The sequence below is a fragment of the Esox lucius genome, chromosome 7 (assembly GCF_011004845.1).
Source record: "Esox lucius isolate fEsoLuc1 chromosome 7, fEsoLuc1.pri, whole genome shotgun sequence".
Lineage (NCBI taxonomy): Eukaryota > Metazoa > Chordata > Actinopteri > Esociformes > Esocidae > Esox > Esox lucius.
The window spans coordinates 50,363,304-50,383,455 of NC_047575.1; the positions used below are offsets into that span (position 1 = coordinate 50,363,304).

At 43.6% G+C, this 20,152-nt stretch overlaps 2 protein-coding genes and 2 long non-coding RNA genes across 9 annotated transcripts in view; 2 read left to right on the top strand and 2 right to left on the bottom strand.

Annotated features, from left to right (window-relative positions):
- The window catches only part of si:dkey-71l1.1 (Porin3_Tom40 domain-containing protein), a 33,309-nt gene extending 30,608 nt beyond the window's left edge, over positions 1-2,701 (top strand). Inside the window, exons 8-11 of the mRNA XM_013132502.4 lie at positions 122-198; positions 1,570-1,672; positions 2,049-2,161; positions 2,229-2,701. Of these exons, the coding sequence (XP_012987956.2) occupies positions 122-198; positions 1,570-1,672; positions 2,049-2,161; positions 2,229-2,255 (320 nt within the window). The 3' untranslated portion in view covers positions 2,256-2,701. The remainder of the gene's footprint in view (positions 1-121; positions 199-1,569; positions 1,673-2,048; positions 2,162-2,228) is intronic.
- A 9,643-nt stretch (positions 2,702-12,344) lies between these two features.
- The window catches only part of crfb12 (cytokine receptor family member B12), a 30,769-nt gene continuing 22,961 nt past the window's right edge, over positions 12,345-20,152 (top strand). The window contains exons 1-2 of one of the 3 annotated variants that reach the window (XM_034293546.1): positions 12,345-12,589; positions 19,847-19,968. In XM_034293546.1, coding sequence (XP_034149437.1) covers positions 19,914-19,968 — 55 coding nt within the window. In that variant the 5' untranslated portion in view covers positions 12,345-12,589; positions 19,847-19,913. The remainder of the gene's footprint in view (positions 12,590-19,846; positions 19,969-20,152) is intronic. The other 2 variants (XM_034293547.1, XM_029121270.2) reach the window with 2 other exon arrangements.
- LOC114839560 lies at positions 14,207-15,237 on the bottom strand. Of its 4 annotated transcripts, none has more exons than XR_004576005.1 (3): positions 15,204-15,237; positions 14,714-14,932; positions 14,207-14,317 (listed from the first exon to the last, which is right to left on the bottom strand). It is a non-coding gene; the product is annotated as an uncharacterized LOC114839560 (long non-coding RNA). The 4 variants fall into 4 exon arrangements; XR_004576003.1 differs by lacking the exon at positions 15,204-15,237 and adding an exon at positions 15,083-15,197; XR_004576004.1 differs by lacking the exon at positions 15,204-15,237 and adding an exon at positions 15,027-15,197.
- LOC114839561 lies at positions 15,436-15,773 on the bottom strand. The gene is made up of 3 exons (XR_003781967.2): positions 15,742-15,773; positions 15,567-15,638; positions 15,436-15,468 (listed from the first exon to the last, which is right to left on the bottom strand). It is a non-coding gene; the product is annotated as an uncharacterized LOC114839561 (long non-coding RNA).

Genomic DNA, 20,152 nt, shown 5'->3' on the forward strand with positions numbered 1-20,152 from the left:
AAAACACAAATGTTATTCAGCTGTTTCCTGAACTGGAGTTGCAACCCGATGTGACGTTGCCTGGTTTCAATGTTTATTTAAAGTAACTATGATTAATTTATTTTGTCTGATTCCACATCAGGTCCTAACTGGGTGGCAACGCTGAATGCAGGGAAAGGAGGAGCACATGCCAGCTACTACCACCGAGCTAACAAACAGGTACATTCACACACACACACACACCAGCTACTACCACCAAGCTAACAAACAGGTACACACACACACACACACACACACCAGCTACTACCACCAAGCTAACAAACAGGTACATACACACACATACACACACCAGCTACTACCACCAAGCTAACAAACAGGTACACACACACACACACACACACCAGCTACTACCACCGAGTTAACAAACAGGTACACAAACACCAGTTACAACCACCGAGCTAACAAACAGGTACACACACACACACACACGCACGCAACACCAGCTACTACAACCGAGCTAAAATACAGGTACACACACACACACACACACCAGTTACTACCACTGAGCTAACAAACAAGTACACACACATCTTAAACAAACACACTCACCACACACACACCACACACACACCAACACACACAATCAACACACAGGTACTACATCTCAGCCAACAAACAGGTAGACACACACCAGGGATTCAGGTTGGGGAAACAGGTGTGTTACATAGATACATGTAGATGTGTCGTGCATGTAAATTCAGGTGGGGGTGGAGTTTGAGGTCAGTACTGTCATGTGTGTGTAGATTCAGGTGGGAGTGGAGTTTGAGGTCAGTACTGTCATGTGTGTGTAGATTCAGGTGGGGGTGGAGTTTGAGGTCAGTACTGTCATGTGTGTGTAGATTCAGGTGGGGGTGGAGTTTGAGGTCAGTACTGTCATGTGTGTGTAGATTCAGGTGGGGGTGGAGTTTGAGGTCAGTACTGTCATGTGTGTGTAGATTCAGGTGGGGGTGGAGTTTGAGGTCAGTACTGTCATGTGTGTGTAGATTCAGGTGGGGGTGGAGTTTGAGGTCAGTACTGTCATGTGTGTGTAGATTCAGGTGTGGGGGGGGGGGGGGGTTTGAGGTCAGTACTGTCATGTGTGTGTAGATTCAGGTGGGAGTGGAGTTTGAGGTCAGTACTGTCATGTGTGTGTAGATTCAGGTGGGGGTGGAGTTTGAGGCCAGTACTGTCATGTGTGTGTAGATTCAGGTGGGGGTGGAGTTTGAGGTCAGTACTGTCATGTGTGTGTAGATTCAGGTGTGGGGGGGGGGGGGGGGGGTTTGAGGTCAGTACTGTCATGTGTGTGTAGATTCAGGTGGGAGTGGAGTTTGAGGTCAGTACTGTCATGTGTGTGTGTAGATTCAGGTGGGGGTGGAGTTTGAGGCCAGTACTGTCATGTGTGTGTAGATTCAGGTGGGGGTGGAGTTTGAGGCCAGTACTGTCATGTGTGTGTAGATTCAGGTGGGGGTGGAGTTTGAGGCCAGTACTGTCATGTGTGTGTAGATTCAGGTGGGAGTGGAGTTTGAGGCCAGTACTGTCATGTGTGTGTAGATTCAGGTGGGAGTGGAGTTTGAGGCCAGTACGAGGACCCAGGAAACAACAGCCTCTTTTGGCTACCAGATGGAACTCCCAGAAGCTAACATGGTTTTTAGAGGTACATTGAACTGATGTGCGAAGGGCTGCAAATGTGTGTGTGTGTGCCTGCCTGTGTGTAAATGTGTGTGTCTGTGTCTATAGCTGTGTGTGTCTGTGTGTGTGTATCTATCTATATATGTGTGTGTTCAGGTATCTGTGTTTGTGTCTGTCGTGCATGTGAATTCTGTTTTACATGACAGAATATTACAAAAAGTTTATTTCCTCTTGCAAAACTATTGGCTGCAGCCTAATGAAGTTGTATGTTGGCGTGTTGAACAGCAGGTGTATAATTGGAATGTGTGTGTGTTGGCGTGTTGAACAGCAGGTGAATAATAGGAATGTGTGTGTCCAGGCATGTTGAACAGCAGGTGTATAATAGGAACGTGTGTGTCCAGGCATGTTGAACAGCAGGTGTATAATAGGAGGAGTCCTGGAGAAGCGATTGTCTCCTCTTCCTGCTACATTACTGATGGGAGCCTTTGTGAATCACCGTGGAGACAAGCTGCAGGTACTGCATGATGTTTAAGTGTGTGGTGAGTTTGTACTTGTTTTCTTACCAGAGTGTCTGTATGCAGGTCGGGCTGGGAGTCAGCGTGGGCTAAACAACATTACCCAGAGCCCTTTACATCAGGGAGTCTGTCATATGCACCTCCACCAGCTCAGTGGCCTCATGGGAAACAGAGTTCCTGTCTCAGGACTAGGCAAATGGTGCAGCAAGAAGTTCCCTCCTGTTCACTTCCTGTTGATGAAGCTAAACTGGGCAGAATCCTCCCTCTACCCACATTGTACTGTATTCTCACTGTATTTTAAAGAATGTTTTCTGTGTATCATAATAATTATCAGATTATGTTGGGGTTCTTTTTTACTAATGAGAATCCAAGTTCAGCACTAAACAAAATCCTTATTATTTTCTGATTAATCGCATTGTCTGTAAACAAAGAAATATCTTGAAAACCTCTGAAATACATGTCTGATACAGCTAATGTCTAAAATGCCTTGTTAAAACCATGTAAATTTTGAAGTAGCATTAAATTGGGGTTTCTAAGGATAAGTATCTCAAATAATACTTTTTTAATGTAATATTTACTAATATTTGAATTAAAATATATTTTATCTAACAAAGATAAATTGGCTAACCTCATGAGCAGATAATCATAATGCATGTAATTTTGAAAACCGCATAATATTTTTTTTTTTTTAAAAGGTATTGAAGATTAAATTAATAATATAGAATGAGAAGACAAATGCTATTCTCCATTAAGCTAGCTATAATAAATCCCTTAAAACAACACTTGTTTACAGTGATCCCAATTTAGCAGCATTGCTAAAGTGGTGAGTGATAGTGTTTGTTATTGAGTACATTTTTTCAGCAGCTACACTTTTCCTAGCTAACAAGCTAATATTTGGTTCATTGTAAAATTTGCAGAAAAGATCTGGCTAGCTGTGGTAACCCTAACTAAATTATTGTCATGATGTTGCTGGCAAACCACTGTTTGGTTAGCTAACATATGTTTTGCTTAATGATACTCACAAGTTATACAAAAGTAGTTAGAACTTACATATTAGATTTTTGGAGATCTGAGGACATATGGTACCTAGCTTACAGACACTGCTTCAAAATGTTAAGGGAACACTTAAATCACACATCAGGTCACGATGAAGGAAATATTAAAGATGAAAATCTGACTGTACATTGTGTAATTCATTGGAATCTGGGCATCAGTGAGCTCCTGGACAGTCTGTGGTGCTACTTGGTGGTGTTGGATGCACCGATACATAAAGTCCCAGAGGTTCTCAGTTTGATTCAGGTCTGGGGAACATGAGGGTTGGTTAATGGCATCAATTCCTTCATCATCCAGGAACTGCCTACACACTCTGGTCACATGAGGCCAGGCATTGTCCTGCACCAGGAGGAACACAGGGCCTACTGCACCAGCATAAAGTCTGACGATGGGTCTGAGGATTTCATCCAAGTACCTAACCACAGTCAGGGTACCGTTGGCTAGCATATCGAGGTCTGTGCGACCATAAAAGGATATGCCTCCCCAGACCATCACTGACCCACCGCCAAACCGGTCATGCTGGATGATGTTGCAGGCACCATAACGATCTCCACAGCGTTTCCAGACTATTTCACATCTGTCACTTGTGCTCAGTGTGAACCTGCTTATTTTTTGAGAGAACTGGGAGCTAATGGCGGACCTGCCAGTTCTGATGTTCTCTGGCAAATGCCAATGAAGCTGCATGGTGCTGGGCTGTGAGCACTGGTCCCACTAGAGGACATGGGGCCCTCATGCCATCCTCATGGAGTCTGTCTCTGACAGTTTGGTCAGAAACATGCACACCAGTAGCCCACTGGAGGTCATTTTGTAGGGCTCTGGCAGTGCTCCTCCCGTACCTCCTTGCACAAAGGAGCAGATACCGGTCCTGCTACTGGGTTGATGCCCTTCTACGGTCCTGTCCAGCTCTCCTCGTGTAACGGCCCGTCCCCTGGTATCTCCTCCATGCTCTTGAGACTGGATTGGGAGACACAGCAAACCTTCTTGTGACGGCACATTTGGATGTACCATCCTGGAGGAGCTGGACTGCCTGTGCAACCTGAATGGGCTGCAGGTACTGCCTCACGCTACCAGTAGTGACAAGGGCACTAGCAAAAACTAGAGAAGAATCAGTCAGGAAGGATAATTAGAGAGCAATTGTCTGTGGCCATCACCTGCAAAACCATTCCCTTTTTGGGGGTTGTCTTGTTGTTGCCTCTCCAGTGCACCTGTTGTCACTTTTATTTGCACCAAAACAAGTGACATTGTTTCACAATCGCTTATGCTTCCTAACTGGACAGATTGATATCCCTGAAGTTCAATTGATTGGGGTTATATTGTTATGATTACGTGTAAAAAAAAAATTGAGCAGTGTAGTTGCGTTCACAAACCCCCTTTGTTTAAACTAAACATTGTCACCCTGGCAATCAAATCAATCAATCAAAATTTATTTATAAAGCGCTTTTTACAACAGCAGTTGTCACAAAGTGCTTTACAGAGACACCCGGCCTTAAACCCCAAGGAGCGAACAACAGTAGTGTTGAATTTCAGTGGCTAGGAAAAACTCCCTAAGAAGGTCGAATTTTAGGAAGAAACCTAGAGAGGACCCAGGCTCAGAGGGGTGACCAGTCCTCTTCTGGCTGTGCCGGTGAGATATTAAGAGTTCAATTGGAATATTAAATAAATTTCTCTTGGCTAAATCCAGAGTATATTCGATTTTAGACTAGGTCAGAAGTATGACCAGGTGGACAAGGACAGGAACAGCAACGGTCCCCCCAAACCAGGTAATCCGCAGGTGTGGACCAGGACCTCATCTCCTTCTAAAATTTAAAATTGGAGGAAACTGAGAAAAGTTAGTAGTACATCCCTCATGTCCCCCAGCACAATAATATAGCAGCGTAACACCTTGGAAACTGAGACGGGGGGGGTCCGGTGACACTGTGGCCCTACCCGGGGGAGGCCCCGGACAGGGCCCAACAGGCAGGAAATCAATCCAACCACATTGCCAGGCATCAACCAAAGGGACACCCACCAACCGCAACCCCCCTGAATGAGGGCCGAGTATTGCTAGCAGCGTACAGCCCAACTGCACAAGTGCGCAATAGAGAGTCAACAACTAGCCAGTGACTCTTCCCCCGAAGGGCATTGGAGGGAGGGCATCCCAGTGGCGACGAGAGCCCACCTGACTAATATGCTGTTCCACTAACCAATAACACAAAAACATGTGCTAGTAAGTTTCACAGCTTACCTAAGCTGTGAATATGAAATGTTTTAATATTTGTAATATATTAAAAAAAAAAATTATCATCATCATCAACATCTTCTTCCGCTTATCCGGGGCCGGGTCGCGGGGGCAGCAGTCTAAGCAGGGATGCCCAGACTTCCCTCTCCCCAGACACTTCCACCAGCTCTTCCGGGGGGACACCGAGGCGTTCCCAGGCCAGCCGGGAGACATAGTCCCTCCAGCGTGTCCTAGGTCTTCCCCGGGGTCTCCTCCCGGTGGGACGGGACCGGAACACCTTCCCAGGAAGGCGTTCCGGAGGCATCCGAAAAAGATGCCCAAGCCACCTCAGCTGACCCCTCTCGATGTGGAGGAGCAGCGGCTCTACTCTGAGCTCCTCCCGGGTGACCGAGCTTCTCACCCTATCTCTAAGGGATCGCCCGGCCACCCTGGGGAGAAAGCTAATTTCGGCCGCCTGTATCCGGGATCTTGTCCTTTCGGTCATGACCCAAAGCTCATGATCATAGGTGAGAGTAGGAACGTAGATTGACCGGTAAATCGAGAGCTTCGCCTTGCGGCTCAGCTCTTTCTTCACCACGACGGACCGATACATCGACCGCATTACTGCAGAAGCTGCACCGATCCATCTGTCAATCGTTTCATCCTTCCCTCACTCGTGAACAGGACCCCTAGATACTTAAACTCCTCCACTTGAGGCAGGCACTCTCCACCAACCGGAAGTGGGCAAGCCACCCTTTTCTGACTGAGGACCATGGCCTCGGATTTGGAGGTACTGATTTTCATCCCCACCGCTTCACACTCGGCTGCAAACCGTCCAAGTGCATGCTAAAGGTCTTGGCTTGAAGGGGCCAACACGACAACATCATCCGCAAAGAGCAGAGACAAAATCGTGTGGTCCCCAAACCTGACACCCTCCGGCCCCTGGCTGCGCCTAGAAATTCTATCTGGCATAGACTTTCCCTGGGAGGCTGAGAAGTGTGATCCCCCTATAGTTGGAACACACCCTCCGGTCACCCTTCTTAAAAAGAGGGACCACCACCCCGGTCTGCCATCCCAGAGGCACTGTCCCCGACTGCCACGCGATGTTGCACAGGCGTGTCAGCCAAGACAGCCCCACAACATCCAGAGACTTGAGGTACTCAGGGCGGATCTCATCCACCCCCGGTGCCTTGCCACCGAGGAGTTTCTTAACCACCTCTGTGACTTCAGCCCGGGTGATGGACGAGTCCACCTCTGAGCCCTCATCCTCTGCTTCCTCAATGGAAGACGTGACGGCGGGATTGAAGTACTCCTTCCACCGCCCGACGACATCCCCAGTTGAGGTCAACAGCTGCCCACCTCTACTGTAAACAGCGTTGGTAGGGCACTGTTTCCCTCTCCTGAGGCGCCGGATGGTTTGCCAGAATCTCTTCGAGGCTAACCGATAGTCCTTCTCCATGGCCTCACCGAACTCCTCCCAGGCCAGAGTTTTTGCCTCCACAACCACCCGGGCTGCAGTCCGCTTGGCCTGTCGGTACCCGTCAGCTGCCTTAGGAGTCCCACAAGCCAACCAGGCCTGATAGGACTCCTTCTTCAGCTTGACAGCATCCCTTACTTCCGGTGTCCACCACCGGGTTCGGGGATTGCCGCCTCGACAGGCACCGGAGACCTTACGGCCACAGCTCCGAGCGGCCGCTTCGACAATGGCGGTGGAGAACATGGTCCACTCGGACTCAATATCTCCAGCCTCCCTCGGGATCCAGTCAAAGCTCTGCCGGAGGTGGGAGTTAAAGATCTCTCTGACAGGAGACTCGGCCAGACGTTCCCAGCAGACCCTTTCAGTACGCTTGGGCCTGCCGAGTCTGTCCAGCTTCCACCCCCGCCATCGGATCCAACTCACAACCAGGTGGTGATCAGTTGACAGCTCCGCCCTTCTCTTCACCCGAGTGTCCAAGACATACGGCCGCAGGTCAGATGAAACGACAACAAAGTCGATCATCGACCTGGGGCCTATGGTGTCCTGGTGCCACATGCACTGATGGACACCCTTATGCTTGAACATGGTGTTCATTATGGACAAACTGTGAATAGCACAGAAGTCCAATAACTGAACACCGCTCGGGTTCAGATCAGGGGGTCCGTTCCTCCCAATCACGCCCCTCCAGGTGTCACTGTCGTTGCCCACGTGGGCGTTGAAGTCCCCCAGTAGAACGATAGAGTCCCCAGTCGGAGCACTTTCCAGCACCCCTCCCAGAGACTCCAAGAAGGTCGGGTACTCTGCACTGCCGTTCGGCCCGTAGGCACAAACAACAGTGAGAGACCTATCCCCGACCCGTAGGCGCAGGGAAACGACCCTCTCGTTCACCGGGGTAAACTCCAACAAATGGCGGCAGAGCTGTGGAGCTATAAGCAAACCCACACCAGCCCGCCGCCTCTCACCATGGGCAACTCCAGAGTGGTGAAGAGTCCATCCTCTCTCAAGGAGTGTGGTTCCAGAGCCCAAGCCGTGCGTAGAGGTGATCCCAACTACCTCTAGTCGGAACCTCTCAACCTCACGCACAATCTCAGGCTCCTTCCCCGCCAGCGAGATGACGTTCCACGTCCCTAGAGCTAGTTTCCGTGTCCAGGGATCGGGTTGTCTAGGCCCCCGCCTTCGACTGCCGCCCGATCCTCTCTGCACCGGCCCCTTATGATCCCTCCTGTGGGTGGTGAGCCCACGGGAGGGCGGCCCCATGCTGCTCGTTCGGGCTGGGCCCGGCCAGGCCCCATGGGGAAAGGCCCGGCCACCAGGCGCTCGCAAACGAGCCCCAACCCCGGGCCTGGCTCCAGGGTGGGGCCCCGGCTGTGCCATGCCGGGCGACGTCACAGAACACAAGTTAGTTTTCATCATTAAGGGGTTTTTGAACCGCTCTTAGTCTGACCCGTCGCCTAGGACCTGTTTGCCTTGGGAGACCCTACCAGGGGCATATAGCCCCAGACAACATAGCTCCTAGGGTCACTCGGGTACTCAAACCCCTCCACCACGTTAAGGTGGCAGTTCAAGGAGGGGCTTATTGTACTAAATATAAAAAATATATATATTTAGCACAATAATTTACTACTCTGTTTAATGCTTGTTTTCTTACTTGAACAGTAATTGGGTGTAGAATTGGCCAAGTCATTGACACCTTCTCTGTCTGACGTTGAAACATTTTATTTAAAGCATTAATGCGAACATTTTGCATATGACCCCTTCATTCTTCTTAATTTTTTTATCAGATGTGTACTTCGCATAATGTTTTTATTGACACTTGTCAACCAAACAAATGTAACTGTTTATGTCAAATGGTTTATTGATCTACTTAGCTCCCCTGAAATGATGATATAAAACTTCAACTTGGGGCTAAATAAGAGGATAAGTTTACGTGTTGAAAATACCAAGATTTTACCTGGGATCCTCAAATGATTTAGAACCTGGATTAGTATTTCAAACATACATTTTTCCTTATGTGTATAGTGAGAGTGAATATAGTCATAATAAAGGGTTACACTTCTATTGAGAGTCCCAATATCCATTAGCAGATGTTCTATAGATGTTAGTTTGTTCAATGTTCGTCTGTGTCGTCTGTCTCTGAATAGGAAACCTATTGCTAAGGTTAAAGTTAGGTGTTACAAGAAGAGGTTTTTGGGTAAATATTAAGGTTAGGGTTAGGATATAGGTTAAGGTTTGGGCTTAGTACATAGTTAAAATGTTATTGATAGTCAGTAGATAGTCAAGCATCTACAGACAGCCTTTTATGACTCTCAAATGTCCCTAATCATCCACTTTTAAGAGTTAAGTAATACAATAACATAATACATTTATATTATAATAATTGAATACATTGTGCAGATGATAACAGTGTCTAGAGTTGGTTTGTGTGACATCAATGTATTATATACAGTATCTCACAAAAGTGAGTACACCCCTCACATTTTTGTAAATATTTGTTTATATATTTTCATGTGACAACACTGAAGAAATGACACTGCTACAATGTAAAGTAGTGAGTGTACAGCTTGTATAACAGTGTAAATTTGCTCAAAATAACTCAACACACAGTAATTAATATCTATACCGCTGGCAACAAAAGTGAGTAAACCCCTAAGTGAAAATGTCCAAATTGGGCCCAAAGTGTCAATATTTTGTGTGGCCGACATTATTTTCCAGCACTGCCTTGGGCATGGAGTTCACCAGAACTTCACAGGTTGCCACTGGTGTCGTCTTCCACTCCTCCATGACGACATCACAGAGCTGGTGGATGTGAGAGACCTTGCGCTCCTCCTCCTTCCATTTGAGGATGCCCCACAGATGCTCAATAGGGTTTGGGTCTGGAGACATGCTTGGCCTGTCCATCAAACAGCTGTGGTTTATATGGATTAATTCATTCTTCATGTCAACTGCGTTTGTGTTCTGTAAAAAGTAATTGTTCAGTTTCCCCAGTTAAGGGGAGCGTGAGGCTAATGCATCTTGGGTTTCTCTTTGGTGTCTGTGTGAAAAACGGGATGGAGTTGAGGCTGTTGTCTGCCTCCTCTGAGACTGACCAGATACATACAACATCAATCCAGCAAAATAATATTCTTCTGCTTACTCAGCTGTTCCTCACAAGTAATAAAACAACAGTCTGTCTAAAACCAGTGTCATCATGTACCTCAAAACAACACTGTCTATAACCAGTGTCATCATGTACCCTAATACAACACACTGTCTATAACCAGTCATCATGTACCTTAATACAACACACTGTCTATAACCAGTCATTATGTACCTTAATACAACACACTGTCTATAACCAGTGTCATCATGTACCTTAATACATCACACTGTCTATAACAAGTCATCATGTACCTTAATACATCACACTGTCTATAACCAGTCATCATGTACCTTAATACAACACACTGTCTATAACCAGTGTCATCATGTACCTTAATACATCACACTGTCTATAACCAGTCATCATGTACCTCAATACAACACACTGTCTATAACCAGTGTCATCATGTACCTTAATACATCACACTGTCTATAACCAGTGTCATCATGTACCTTAATACATCACACTGTATATAACCAGTGTCATCATGTACCTCAATACATCACTCTGTCTATAACCAGTGTCATCATGTACCTTAATACATCACACTGTCTATAACCAGTGTCATCATGTACCTTAATACATCACACTGTCTATAACCAGTGTCATCATGTACCTTAATACATCACACTGTCTATAACCAGTGTCATTATGTACCTCAATACAACACACTGTCTATAACCAGTGTCATTATGTACCTCAATACATCACACTGTCTATAACCAGTGTCATCATGTACCTCAATACATCACACTGTCTATAACCAGTGTCATCATGTACCTCATTAAATCATACTGTTTATTACCAATGTAATCATGAAATCATATTATTATTGATTTGACCTTCTGCCTGCCTGAGATTTGGAGACCGGCCCAGGCCTTTTGTACCTCAGTGTGTATCTGTGCCTTCCTGTGTATGACCCCAGCCTGTACTTCTGACCACACTTCAGCTGTCCTCTGTTATTTCACCATAACTGGAAACACAACACCTGCCTCCATCTGGTATCGTTACACCAATGTAGAAAGAAAGGACTTACATTGCTATATTATATATGTCATAATATTTATATAAAAATATGATGACAAAATGTAGCCTATGAAAAATGCATATACTGTAGCATGCCAACCCATGTACCCCTGGAAGACCTCAATACATTTATAAACAACAGGCCACTAGAAATTCAGTTTGGGGAGATAACAGTTAAATTGGATCCCTGGGTGTTAGTTTTATATATTAACTTTGAGTTGAAAACATTTCCACATATAAACAAGATATACTATAAAAAGAACTTGCACAGGAACACTTCCGCCTTGATGGAATGTAGCAGAACCAGGAAGAAAAATGGCTTCTGGTAAAATATAAAAGAGGTACCAGATTTAGAGCAACGCCCACAGACAGTAATATTTCTTTGGAATTATGTGAATAGTTACCTTGTGATACAACTTTAAACTCAGTAGTTGGAATAAGCACATTAATATTTATTTTATAACAGCAAAAAATTATGCAACTGTGTCTGTGCACACTCTAATACACTATATAACACACTTTCTAAATCACTCTTTTGCATACTATATAACACACTTTAAAACACTCTTTTGCATCCTATATAACACATTTTCTAAAACACTCTTTTGCATCCTATATAACACACTTTAAAACATCCAGTTTTTAAGGTGAATGGTAGTGATTGACACATTCAAGCAACCTCCTAGAGGGTCTTTAGTATCTACCCCACGGTTCTTTGTTGGTGAATTCTTCGTTATGTTTAGCCTTCTTTGGTTTTTGTTTTGCAAGACTCTGTTATGCATTAATGATGCAAACACACCTGCTTAAGAATGAGCAAATAGTCCAAATACTTGTTGTCCCCTAAATGGGGGGACTGAACAAAATATGCTGTTATTTCTAAATGATACTTCTGAAATTTATGAAAAAACACTGACAGTCTGTAACCCTGTTTGTTATAATATAATTTCAATTCCAAAGCGCCAGAGTAGAGAACAAAAATAACAACAACTGTGTGACTGACTAAATACTTACAGCATTGCACAGCTATGATGTGTAACTACAAAAAAATGTGATTTCACAGATGGACCACTTAGAAGCTAAAACATGGTGAGAAAGTAATTTTTCCCCCTGAATATATAGAATATAGCTTCACCAAACTGACAAAAGTTCGATTATTTGTATTTTTGGTTGATCCTTTAAAGCTGGGTTCCAGGTTTACTGGTTCTCTGTGAAAATGAAGAGTGGCCGCAGGAATTCTGATTCATTTTAATGTGTGTGTGCGTGTGTGTGTGGAACGAGAGCAGCAGGTAAAACTAGATGTCTGAAGTGTTTGTTTTGAAGACATACGCGTCTTCAGCCTTACACACATCTTCAGACACCAGAGAGAATAAGTCACACAGTTGTAATATGAAGGTTTACTTTCTGGGCAGTAAAAACAATTAAACTTTATTAACCTTTTGATCTGAGTGATATTACAATGGAAAATTTGTCATCACCGTTACAGGGTCAGAAGTGACCAATCGGATGCTGCACTGCTCACAAATACTCCAAAACCGGTGAGTTTCAAACTGACAAGAGAACAGAGAGAGTTTAAAATATGTTGACGACTAACATAATTACTAAGGTTTGCCATGATTTCATGTTAAGAGAAAACAAAATGATTCAAGTTTAAAGTCTATTAATAGATTAACAAAATGCACTTGAACTGGTTAACATAATGACAGAGTCAAATGGAATGTGTTAGCGAATCAAACTATTTTATTTGTTAAACACACTCATACCACCACCATTTTTATGCAGATGCTTTAGTGGTATATGAAACATTTAACAAAGCCATGCATACAATATGAGACAATAACAAAAGGTGAAATTTAAAAAAGATTCAGAATTTCTAGTCCCAGATAGCAATGAGTCGGCGGACCGGAGGCGGTCCTCCAAAGACAGTAGAAGCGTCAGAATGTCTAAATCGCAAACACGTTTGCCAGCTTTCCGCCGGCGGCAGACGCTTTTTAAAAGCGGCAGTCGCACTCCTACCGCCTGTGTTCTGCGTCCGGCCCGTGGTCCAACCGCCTTTCCACCGCCGTTATACAAAAGGTTTTCGAGCGATCTGCCGCTTTTATATATATATATTTAATATTTATAGCATGCAGTTTATCGAGAATGATTGATCAAACCAGACAAATTTCCATTTTGTATTTTAATTCCACATTTCAAAGTACATTAACTGTCATTCAAACAAGATGTGTCAGATCACTGAAATAAATAATAGGCAGAAAAAAATAAACATAAATACACACAGAACATGCAGGTTTCCAATAAAATGTTGGTTAAAAAAAAAAAGAACAGCCATACAAGCAAATTATAACACAAACACAATCATTGTTAATAATATAGAGGTCAGCTCTGGGATGAAAATAATTACCAGTAAACATAACAAGTAATGAGGATATTTGGTACCAAAGAATGTGCAGGATACCAAATAAAACAAGGTAGAACATCACATTTTCAAGCCATTGAGTAAAGCTCTAGAGTAGAATATTCCATTATAATGGCATTGCTGACCTGGAGCACAATATTTACACCATGCTGCATTAAGATGTGTCTCTTGTATCTGTGATAAACAAAACTTGATATACATATATAAAAATACAGAGGTAAAAACCGTAGTAGAACAGACCATTATAACTGCAATGCTGACCTGTGGCACAAGGATTTACAAGCTATATTTAACAATAGAATAACAGTTAAGCACTGTGATGGAATGAAAAATGCTGATGTTAAAAACAGAGTAAGTAGAATATTTGGTACCAGGTACTGTGCAATATCAAGTATCAGAGGTACGAAATAGTATTTCCAAGCTATTATTAATTGAATAACAGTTAAGCATAGTGATGAAATGAAACTAGAATGTTGGTACTAGTTAATGCGCAATATCAAGTAACAGGTATGAAATAGGATTTACAAACTATAATAGAATCGTTAAGATGGAATGAAATAAGCCAATACTAAAGTTAATACAAAAAAAACAGGGTGGGTTTGGTGAGTGTAGTCTGGCACTTCTGGCTTCTTGATGTTACTGACTGCAGGATAAAGAAAGTGTTCCAGTTCAGGGATGCTGGGGTGTCAGTAGTCAGCCTAGGTTTAAGGGGTTGGCTGTGGGTCCTTCTCAGCTGGGCGGCTTTTTCCTCCTTCACAGTCTGATGCTCCTTTCAGGTAACGTGTAACGTTAACCTGGACCGCCTCATCAGTGGCATCCTGGGTTGCCGGGTTCTTCCGGAGGGCCCCTGTAGAAAATACAGATCTGTCATTACATTTGAATGGCATAAGGCATAATGGCATCTACTTAAAAAAATTACTTTGAACAATGGTCTTCAGGAACAGGTCTCTAAAACAGGTTTTATCCCCTATACCAGTCCAGGTTGTATTAACGGCAAGGTTATTAGAGAAAATACTCTGAAGCATTCTCCACACTGTTGTCTTCAGGTCCCTCCCACATTTGATAGCCAAAAACCGAAGCTGAAAATCCAAAAATTTGTTAAATTACATTTCTCGCAAGCTTCTCATACATAAATATAAAATGTGACAGGCTGTGGATTTAGACTGTAGAATATACAGTGTACAAACTTAATTTGACTTTTTAGATTACCCTACGGCCTTATAAACGAAAGCAACACACTTACAAATCGTTCCTGGAGCTCTTTATCCTCCCTCAAAATGCTGTCAAGAAACACCAAATCTTCCTGGGTGTCTAGGGGGAGTAACATCCCCTGGCAGGGATAGCTCTCCAACAGACACATTGGCACTGAAATGTTGCAGCATAGTGTCCATTTTGTTTTCCATGCTACGCACAACATCGCCAAACTCTCCAAGACGTCGCAGCACTAGGGTCTGATCTGCACCTACAGGGGTTCCCAGAATAAAAGAATAAAGTAGTCAGTCCTGGTCCCTCAATTACTAAACAATGACATTTATACCTAGGTCTAATACACGTACATGTGGACCCAGTGGGAATTAAATCAACAACCACAGGTGTTGTTTGCAAGTTGTACCCGATTGCCCAGTGCGAGCAAACATCTTCAGCATTGTCCCAAATAGCTTCACCTGCTCTTGAAGCGAGCCGCTGTCACCCGAAGCTACAAAATGAAAGGCATATGGTCATTCTGAACCTACATTACACACATGCTCGTGCATGGCTCCCCCTCCCTCAGGGCATGGCTCCCCTCCCTCAGGGCTTGGTTCTCCTCCCTCAGGGCTTGGTTCTCCTCCCTCAGGGCTTGGTTCTCGTTCTGGAAAACTAAAGGCACTATTTTCAAAACTGTTAAAAAACTGGACATTAGGACATAGGCCTAGAATATACCTTCATTGCTGAAAACTTCATGCTGTACATGCGATGCCAGGGGAGTCCAAGGGCCAATAACGGAGCGATGACTTTCTCCTATTGATAATCATTGACGTAAAAATATGTTTGAAGTTATTGCATACATGTAATGAATTGGACTTAAATGTAACAGTTTAGCGCAACGTATTACATACCTCCAGCCTTTTCACCCATTTGCTGCCAGGGTACATTTTCTGCTGGGGGCGTAAAGTTTAGTACTCGACGAACTGGGGGAAAAAACATAACAGCTTTAATTTCACTGCAGATATTGCATATTCAGTAATGAAACAATAATTGAACTGTGCAAAGCTAATGATATGTACAACACACCTCCACACCTTTTATCCAGAAAGTCAAGTACCCTAAAGAAAAACAGATTATGGATAAAAGGATTCCTAATCTTAAATAGAAGCAATAGTTTCCAAGACAAAAAACATCACAAATAACATCACTTACTTGTACTCAAACTCTTGGCTCTGAAGTGGAGTCTGGATTACTGGGGAGAAACCTGGTTCTGAGAAAGAGGGAACAGAAATTTGAAAATCTAACAAAGTGTACAGTTTAGTTACAGGATCACAAATTAAGCATCACAGCAATACATTTTACATACCAACTCTGAAGTCTACAGATGGCTCAACATTTTCCTGGTTTTCTGGAATCAATGCAACTTCTGTAGAATGTAGTGATTCAAGTGAATGTCCTGTTTGTCCCTCTCAACTCTTTTCATTATTATTTTCCTTTTGGCCCAGTAACTAAACATTGTGACTAACAATGTATTTACCTTTAAAACCAAAACGATTGACCAACAGTAGGTCTCTTGGGTGAAGATAATCGGTTATGCTCTGGCCAAGGTATCTGCAACAAAACCGGATTGTTAACGTTAGGAATATACAGTAGCTATGCTGTGGGGGGGAAACATTATCAGCCAAATGTGGAACAGTGAAATTGTTAAAAATAAAATGTATTCATTGGGTGTTGTGATTCAAGTGAACACAGAATGTTCCTCAAACATAAAACGTACAGCAGTTCAGAGAATTAGAAATCACAATCGCCTTAAATCCAGTACAGTAGCAACACAGCACAAAACATGCTAGCCACAGTGTGTACTGTAACAAAGACAAAACAGCATGTGCTAGCTAACACTTACTCTAGCTACTGGACTAGCAGCATACTTGTTCAGGCAAACAAAATAATTTAAACAACATATATACATCGTTATTTTTGTAAGAAAGACTAAGTTTAAATTTTAGTGTTTTCTAGATGTAAAGCTTTTGCTACCTATTATAGCTCGTTAAAATTCAACATGTACTAACAACATTGCGTTAACAAGGCTACTTTAGCTAGTTAGGCCAGAACAAAGATGACTACACATTTTAAATATATAAACTAAAAACAATGTCAACATAATATTGCGTTACACAAAAAGGAAACATGTACTTACTTAAACGATGGTAGTCGATGACTTTGCTAGCTAGCAAGCTGCAACTCGCGATTGAGCGACGAACTGATGCGAATGTGTCCAAACCAACATGGCCGGTCGATTTTGAGAGTAGCCTTGTATTTAAAAGCGTCTTGCCGCCGAAGGACCGCGGTCCTTGAGACCCAGGCAACCGCCAGAGAAAATGAAGCAGTCAAAAAATCTCGCAAGAAATGGGAGTGACGTATTCGGCGGCAAACGTTTCATCCCCGCCAGCAGGACGCACCTATAGCCGACAGCTAAGGGCCGGCGGCAAAAAGAAGCCTTGCAGATATTTTTTGCTATCTGGGGTGTTGCGTTAGTAAACGCGTTACTCGATTCCTCGTAGCATTACTTTTCTCTAGTAGCAAGCAGCAACTAAGGATGCAAAGCTACATTTCAAAACGATGTCGACTAATGATTTGTGCAGCGGAAAGGCTGAGTTCGGCTGAGCTTCGCGATTCTGGCTTGGGAAGCAGTTCACTATATTTCCACTACATCGTTATTACCCTTGCATAAAACCAATCACCGCGGTTGCTGTTATGTTTTGCTGGAAACAACTTGCCTGTTGGAGTTGATCCCAAAACATCCTCCATTATTTCCAGGCAACGATTGTTTAATCCGAATGAACACGTTTCTGCCACTTCAGAGCTATAACAAATGGTTAAGGAGGACACTTAAATAAAGGTATTAGAGCTGCGGGGCTTGTTTGGGATTCGCAAGAGTCCTTTAATAAACGTTAGGCAGCCAACATTGTATTTGTATATGGGAGGTGTTATTAGGGGTTTAATAGTTATCGTTTTTCTGAATAATTTCAATAACAGATTTAGTAATTATTCATCTCTGAATAAAGTCATGAAACATTAATGGATTATGCACATTATTGCAGAGATTTTAAATTGCTGTTTTTGTTTTTAGAAGGTATGTTTATCAGTGTACAATGCTACTACAGCTGTTATATATGTTCCTCAGTTCACCAGATGGATCTATCTAGTATTGAAATCTGCAGATACAGGCTGTATAATCAGCCTGGCCTGAAAATGAGGAGGCACTTGCCATACAAAATAATTTATTGATTTAAGAGTTTCTTGATCAAAGAACTAAATGCAATAATATTATTTGGCATTATGGTATATGATAATTTGAGATAATAGGATTGGTTACTCTTGCTGTATAATAAATGACAGGCTAATGTTATATGCTGTTGAGTGACGCTGACTATACTCCACCCGACTACGCAACGTCCCATTACATCTGTGCCTTCTGGGCATAAGTGACCAACACGTGAATATAGACTCAAAGGATTTATCTTAAAGTAACTAAGTAACTTAACACCTTACTTTCTAAAGCAAGTAACTAAGTAACGTAACTCGTTACTTTATGGGAACTGTAACTAGTAACTGTAATTAGTTCCCAACACTGGTTGGCATTACACATACAAGTTTCAAATGGGTAATCTGCTTCTATGTAATTTATTTTTAATGTGTAATACAAATCAATATTTCTACTATCCGTTAATACAGTAGCAAGTATCTATTAATTTAGTAACTACCATCCATTGATACAGTAACAGGTATTTAATAATATGGTAACTAAACACCGATTTATACAGTAACAAGTATCCATTAATACGATGACTAACCACCCATTAATACAGTAACAAGTATCCATTAATACGGTAACTAACCACCCGTTAATACAGAAACAAGTCTCCATTAATACGGTAACTAACCACCCATTAATAATATATAAAAATGTTATGCGGATTAGATGTAGTTTGAGGTTATTAAGTTTTAATGGAATGCTTGGGTGTTAAAGAAAACTAGGATCCACTAGTTTTTCCGACATTACTCATCTCTGCGATGTCTGGACCCGTGTGGTCCTGCATGCAAGGTTGCCAGATTTCAATGACCGTAAACCATATTCTGCCACAGACTCCAGAAGAAAATCAACATGCCCAAGCCCATAAAGAATTGGCAAAATGTTAGGAAACACACCTCATCTGGCAACAGTCAATATAGAAAAAGTTTCCTTCTACCATCATTTTAGCTGCAGCGATTTTATATATGAGCGCAAAATCATGTTTTACCATGCCAAGATTTTGAGCTTTGAATGCAGGAAAAACCCTGTGTATAGATATAAAATGCCACCCACCAAAGTGGCTAGTAGGAGTGATTGCGTTACCTGCCACAGCCAAATTCTACCTGCATTTGGCAGGTGGGCAGGTGCCAATGTCAAGCCCTGGTGGCAAAATAACCCCACTGGAAGCCTGAGGTAGGGGGGGTAATTGATATCATGTCACCATGTGGGAAGGTTCCCACTCAGAAGTACGAGATGGGTAGGTCTCCCCACTGGAAGCCTGAGGTAGGGGGAGATGGGTAGGTCTCCCCACTGGAAGCCTGAGGTAGGGGGAGATGGGTAGGTCTCCCCACTGGAAGCCTGAGGTAGGGGGAGATGGGTAGGTCTCCCCACTGGAAGCCTGAGGTAGGGGGAGATGGGTAGGTCTCCCCACTGGAAGCCTGAGGTAGGGGGAGATGGGTAGGTCTCCCCACTGGAAGCCTGAGGTAGGGGGAGATGGGTAGGTCTCCCCACTGGAAGCCTGAGGTAGGGGGAGATGGGTAGGTCTCCCCACTGGAAGCCTGAGGTAGGGGGAGATGGGTTGGTCTCCCCACTGGAAGCCTGAGGTAGGGGGAGATGGGTAGGTCTCCCCACTGGAAGCCTGAGGTAGGGGGAGATGGGTAGGTCTCCCCACTGGAAGCCTGAGGTAGGGGGAGATGGGTAGGTCTCCCCACTGGAAGCCTGAGGTAGGGGGAGATGGGTAGGTCTCCCCACTGGAAGCCTGAGGTAGGGGGAGATGGGTAGGTCTCCCCACTGGAAGCCTGAGGTAGGGGGAGCGGGGGAATCTATCAAACATTAATGCAATTAGTACCTGTCATCCTAAATGGTCATTGACTAACCAGTCATCTCTCATGCCAACAGCCCACTGACAGATCACTCATCTGTGATACCAAATGGATATACATTTTTTTGTGAGTGAGTCGTCTCCATGGTGATGTGGCTTCAGTGTTCCATCTGTCTCTGGATCCTCTGGCCTTCAGCAGGTTGGAAACACACACATACACACACACACACACACAGGTAGATCCTGACTACGCACAAACACACACACAATTAGAGGCCTGGGCAGAAGGAGGAAAGATATTCTGTACCCATCAGTGTTACATTTTCGTGATCTGTACATTGTTTGAAAACACTAAACATACATGTTTTCTGCATTCTTAGTAA